The 6555-nt window shown below is 34.7% G+C and overlaps 1 protein-coding gene across 1 annotated transcript in view; it reads right to left on the bottom strand.

Annotated features, from left to right (window-relative positions):
- Positions 1-651: 651 nt before the first annotated feature.
- LOC135984699 (sodium channel protein type 5 subunit alpha-like) overlaps positions 652-6555 on the bottom strand; it is a 37022-nt gene continuing 31118 nt past the window's right edge. Inside the window, exons 23-26 of the mRNA XM_065627122.1 lie at positions 5996-6137; positions 3905-4005; positions 2862-3126; positions 652-1802 (exon numbers count right to left, since the gene is read on the bottom strand). Of these exons, the coding sequence (XP_065483194.1) occupies positions 652-1802; positions 2862-3126; positions 3905-4005; positions 5996-6137 (1659 nt within the window). The remainder of the gene's footprint in view (positions 1803-2861; positions 3127-3904; positions 4006-5995; positions 6138-6555) is intronic.

Below are 6555 nucleotides of genomic sequence, written 5' to 3'. Positions count from 1 at the left end.
AAATTAAATACAACTTTCAAGCACAGAAACCCGAGGATGATATGTTAAATCCATCTAGGTGCAAGTGTAAAGACATCTCAAAAATTCTTAAGCATAAACAAATCCATCCAAAGGTACTAGGAGGAAAATAGTTCCAAAAAAACATAGAAATTAGTGGCTGATCATACTCAAGTGTCTTAAGCGAGCTCTTTTACAGAAAATGTAGTAATTATTTAATTTTGCTACAATAACCAATTTTTGAAACCAGGTTTTATCTTTTAAAAGATATACATTGTTCCACAGCCTATTTGCTTATAAATCATATTACAGTTAAAACTGATCTTTTACAGATTTCTTCTGTAAACACAGAAATATGAAGCAATGCAAACCAAACAAACAGACAAACAAAAAAACCCCAGGTCTAAAACTTAAATACTCCAGTAGCTGAGGAAAAAAAAAAATCTATGGTTTGATTTTCCTCTAATACTCATGACATAGTTGTTAAAATCTTAATTATTTTAAGAAGCACGTGCAAAATTGAACAGTCACAATACTAAAAGGGTATCATCATTATTCTAAATATAGAGTATTATGCTTTGGGATCAAAATAGTTTCTCTATCTCAAAATAACTGGTATTGCTTTAATCAAAAATGCTGCAGCCTGGGGCAACCTTATGCGTCCACATTATCACTTTCTGTTTTAGCAATACCATCATAAAATAAAGGGAGAGATATAGAAGATATAGTCAGTGATTTATCAAGCTTCCTACCATTGTTTTCATTAAGCGTTGATGCAATAAGCCTTTCCTTCTCATGTATTTCTTCTTCAAAGACAGCACTGTTACAATGGTTATGACGGTATAAGAATGATTTATTTTTAAAAGAACGTTGCATCAAATACCTCCTGAAGGCCCTCTGAATAACAAGAGCAGATACCTCTTCTTGTTTTCTTTTAAGGGTAGTAGTAATCGGCTTGTAAGAAACTTTAGATGGATTGGCAGCCATAAATTTTTCTTCTATGTGTAACTCAAGACCACCCATATCTCCAGATTCTCCCAAGACCCTTTTAGTGAAAGCAAGCAAGATATCCAAGCAGTGGATCTTATCTCCACTGACTATAGGGAGGTCCATGGATATGAGCTGAATTTTATTAGGCTTTGGAATGCGCAAGGGTTCTGCTAGAGCATCTGCGAAGTCTGAAAGAGCAGAATATTCAATAAACTGTGTTGCCTGAGGATCAAAAATTCCCCAGGTCTCATAAAACATATCAAAGTCATCCTCACAAAGCGGATCTGTGCTCTCCTCAGTGGCAACGCTGAAGTTCTCTAAAATAACAGCTATGTACATATTTACAACAATGAGAAATGATATAATGACATAGCTTACAAAAAATAAAATACCAACTGCCTTGTTTGTGCAAGTTTTTCTCTCCTCGCTTGTTATATTTAAGTTGGGAGCACACGAATCAGAACTTCGTAACAGAGGCACCAGAAGACCATCCCAGCCAGCTGATGTTGTAATTTGGAAGAGACAAAGCATGCTGCTATCAAAGGTTTGAAAGTTAAAAAGGTTATCAATCCCACCTTCCCAGGCAATACAGGCAAAGTTTGTCATGCCCACAATGGCATAAATGAACATAACCAGGAAAAGCAAAAGACCGATGTTGAACAGTGCAGGAAGAGACATCAGTAACGCAAAAAGAAGAGTTCTAATTCCTCTAGCTTTTCGAATCAATCTCAGGATTCGGCCAATTCGTGCCAAACGAAATATTCTCAAAATTGTAGGAGAGAACGAAGTTTGAAAGGCTTCAGAAAGTCCAATACCTTTGAAATGGAGAAGAAAACAAAATGTTGTCAAGCCATCCCAGTGAAATTCCCTATTTATGTCAATTTTGCTATTAATATACTCTGTGCTTCAGATGTTGAAAGCAACGTTGATCATATTACATCATTTTCAACAAAAACATTACCATCGATACTTCAATTGCTTACAAAAGAGCTTAGGAAAAGAATGACAAATTGGAATACCTTTAAATATTAAAGAGGCATCACAATTATGTATAATTTGGAAACTGCATTCTCCCAGATTTCTCTAATTCAGGGGATGAAATTATGCATTACTCAGGCACTTAAAAAATTTATTTTAAATCCAGTCAGCTCCTGTGTGGGAAGGTATGGGGCTTTCCCTTTATTCTATGATCTGACCTGGGCCTGAGTAGGAAGGACATACCAAATAAACTGTACAAGAAAATAAAGCTAATAAGACTCTTCATAGAGGAAACAATAAGCATCTAGTCTTATTTGAAAAGCAAAACAAAACCAAGCCAGTTTTAATAAGACTTTTCAGTCACGAATAGCAGCCCACATTTAGAATGGTGCTGAGCAATTAAATTTTCCTGAGCTTTCTGAATCAGCCCTCGGGATCTGCCTTCTTAAAAGAAAGCCCTGGAAAATAAAATAAATCTTTCCCATTTTTCATAAGAATGTATTTTTGACCTGAATTTACTTTTACTGTGAAAACAATATTTAATGTGATTACATGTAAAATGAAAGCACAAAAACATTATGACAACAGTTCATGTACAATAACTTAGAAAATATGTTACTGCATTAAATTCCTGTTCTGTTAATTACTTGATAAAACTCATACTTAAAAAAAAATGAAAACTATGAAAACTACCCATTTAACTTTTAGAATTTTGCAAAAATATAAGGTAAAACAAAAATATATCCTTTTAACAGTAATCATTTAGCGTATGGCTTGAAAAAGTACAATGGATCCGGAATTTGTTTATCAGATATATATAAGTAGTTACTTCACACTGAAATTTGGCTTAGTGTTGGTAAGTCATAGTACCTGATGTAATAATCATTTATACTTACTAACTAGTGAAAGGACCACAACAGCTAAATCAAATAAGTTCCAGCCGCTGGTGAAGAAGTAATGTCTTAAGGCTAGTATTTTTATGACACATTCCCCAGTAAATACCACCACAAAAAAAAAGTTGATTTTATTAAGAACATCCTTGATGCCATTCTGGTTACTTTCTGCCATCATAACGACCATATTTAGACAGATTAATGTCACAACAGTAACGTCAAATGCTTTGTGCGATACTATGTCAAACAGTAATCCCTGGAACACGTTCTGTGGAGAGAACAAAAGAACTGCTTAATGCCACTTCTAAGACTCAGCCTACATTAAAATATTAATCAGTAATTTGTGCGTAGAAAGAAAATTTAAGAGAGTATGGATTTAACAATAACCTACTAGAAGCATTTTTGGGTGATTCCTTCAGACCTTCAGAGAAAACATTCAATACTTGGCTAAGTATTTTCAGGTATCATACAACCACATTTCATTATACAGCAGGAAAACATTCAGAGTACATTGTGATTGCTCTTTCAATAGAAATACTTATTGGAGCAGACACTTGAGGGTAAGCGATTCTAATTAAAATGTCTTAAGCAAGAAAAACTCTAAATCATTGCTATGTGAAGCCAAGACTGGAAGGAAATTTAAGAATTAGAAGAAATAAAGCATGAGATTATTATAAAGCAAATAGCCGTGGGACATGTACTACTCACTATTCATTCTCACCTGCAATAATCCAATTAGTTGCAGAAGCAATATCATGCAACTTAAGTAACCATGTTATGAATAGCAAATACCTAATGAACCTTTAGAAATAGGTTGTATATTTGAATAAGTGATAAATACTGTGTAAATTCCCTTAAATTAATACCCACAGAAAAGATTGCATTAGATGGAATTAAGAAAAAGAGAGTAAAATGCAAATACTACATTGAATGAGGAAGGTAGCAGGCTTTAACATGGAAGTTTATTTCCATATGCCCGGCTACTGAGTTTAAATATGGTCATCATCTTTATATCTTCCATCATATTCCACTTAAGATGGTCTCACCAATGGTCTTGGGATGGGTTTTTGAGGTTTCTTGGATCCCAGTTTTTTTAGGGCGTTATAGTACTTTTTCTGTTCCTCAGTCAGAAATAGATCTTTTCCACCTAAGTAAAGAGAAAAAATACCGTTGTTCAGCTGAAGTGTAAGCTGTCAACCAGATAAACCCCAACAAGTTTATGTAAAAAAAGTATGTTACAGCTGTCGTGAGTGGGATGTAAGAGAGCACAGAGACAAAACGTGCCTTCAGCATTTCTCCTTTCCCCCTTGTTCTTTGAAAAGATGTACTGCAAAAAGCTGATCAGAGTTTGATCGTGAAAGTCTAGTCTAGGCAGCATTCCTGAGTCTGTTTCCTCAAGTGTGAGAGACTTTCTGAAATTTTAAAAATCTATTTCATTTTTTTAAAATGACGTAAGACTCATCAAAAAGTAACATACTTTCCATTTATATGTTTGGGAAAGGTAGGAACAGAAGTATATTGCTGGGCTAGCAAGTAAATGGAGGATTACGAATAAGCACTTTGAGACCAAGTTCTGCAGGAGGTTCCTGATAACAAATTTCTGGTGCTCATCTCATTACCATCTACACCACTGGTATCATCTAGCAATCTCTTTGAACCGAGTACTCAGGGGGAGTCACTTGTCATAAAAACACTGACTGAATAGCATTTTGTAAAACAAACATATAACAATGTTCAGTAGGGCATCTGCACTTCGAATAATTCTGGCAAGACCTCTGAAAATTCAGTTTAACTTCGCTATATGGAATCTCGACGAAAATCCCCAAGCAGCAGCAAAGAAATAAAAAAGAAAAAAATGTCCACTTATAGCATGTACCGAGAAAAATTGTTATGTCCACATCAACTTCTAGTGAGTGTTCAGACTCACAAGATGCTTAACCAGTGTTGTTTCTGTCTGTTGGAATTGTTATAACTGGGACTTTGTCATAAAAGGAAATTATTATAGTGAAGTTGGACTGTTGTTCCTCATCCTACATATCCTTTCTGTCTTCAGATGCAGAGAGCAGAAGGATTTCTTGTGGGCCTTATTGCTGTCTATCTCTACCAAGGGCAGAAATTCTTTGATATTTGGTGTATAATTCGGCCTGTGGAAAGAATAAATGTCTCCTGTACAGATTCTGTCTTCCAAATGTGAACGTTGAAATTGTAAACCTCCTGTTGGGGTCTGCTTTTGTGGCATTTTTTTAATGAGCAAGATGCTTATTTGTTTTGAGAGTTCCAAGTGGATTAATTGATTCAATTTGCCCTGATATTATGGATACTTTAATCCCCTAAATCAATCAAGGAGAGAACTCAACAAATAAACTTGGCACAAAGGAGCTGAAGTAACCCAGGGAAGGCTGACTGATGTTTTCTCTATTCTAAGATTTTTACTTCCATTTCTTGCTGAATAAAAATAACAGGGAATCTAAGAACTATGAGGAGAAAACTGGAAGCAGTCAGTGTTTTGTGGGCTTTAAGAAACCTTTAAATCCCTAGACAACCTTTTCCTGGGGCCATGGCTTGGATCTTAGTGCAGAAATTTTAAAAAACCCCAGTAAATTAATCTGTAGAGTTACTTCATTGAAGACAGAATTATCTAAATGTAGCTAGTTTTAGAAGAAGTTCTGACTAACAAGGCATTTTGAAGTTTCTTTACCAGGAAAGCAGGGGTTACTTCTCCCATGAGCAGTATTTTTTCTTGATTGTCCTTACCACATTTGTTAGGTGTTTCAGCAAAAAGGCCTGCTCTGTTCTCCAAAGCAAATCTTCAGAGCAGAAGAAAAGAATTCCACTCTCCAGTAGCAAAGTCTATATAACTTATTTTGGCTTCTCTTTTCTAGAACTACCAACTCTTTCCTCCTTGTCCTCCTACTTAGAACAAATTAAGGACCTGGCATGAAAATAGAATTTCCAGGTAAATTACTAAAAGCTTTGAGGAAAACGGGACTCCTATTTTCAAAACTTGGTATGCAAATGTTATTTTAAGTTTCTCCAGTAAAATAGTTATCTGAAAATGTTAGACATCTAGATGTCAAAGTAGCATTCATTTAATCAAGTTGGGATTATGAGAAAATCTGAATTAGCTCATATAGTACTTATCTTTTTCCTTTGTTGGTTAAAATTGCTGATAACCACTCCAATGAAAAGGTTCAGCATGAAGAAAGATCCAAAAATAATGAAAATCACGAAATACGTATACATGGCTAAGAAGGCTTCAAACTTTGGCTGTTCATTTATCTGTTAAAAAAATCAAATCAGAAAAAAAAGAACATTAGTAAAAATCAGATAATCACAGATTTACCATTTCCAATTTATAATAACAAATAATTTTATTGTTAAGAGGGATAAATTATTCCTACACATTACAATCTTTCTTTAGATGTACAAGTAGAACAAACTGTCTTGTTCATTCTTGTTACAGCTCATAAAGATAATTTCTAACAAATACATATAGCCAAATCCAGCTTTAGCAAATTCTTAAGTAATACATAAACAGTTCAAATCAGAAGTGACACTGTGAATGCCTAAATTAGAGAAACAACTCAGACTAAATGTAATGGTGAACCACCATCCCCTTGAATGCTGCCCCAGAAGAGACATAGTTTTAAAAATCCAGCTCACTACAATCAGCTATACAAGGAATGATCCTTTTAAT

This window comes from Caloenas nicobarica, chromosome 2, assembly GCF_036013445.1.
Source record: "Caloenas nicobarica isolate bCalNic1 chromosome 2, bCalNic1.hap1, whole genome shotgun sequence".
Classification (NCBI taxonomy): Eukaryota; Metazoa; Chordata; class Aves; order Columbiformes; family Columbidae; genus Caloenas; species Caloenas nicobarica.
The sequence above is the reverse complement of the archived record's forward strand: the minus strand, read 5'-3'. Positions and strand labels throughout refer to the sequence as shown.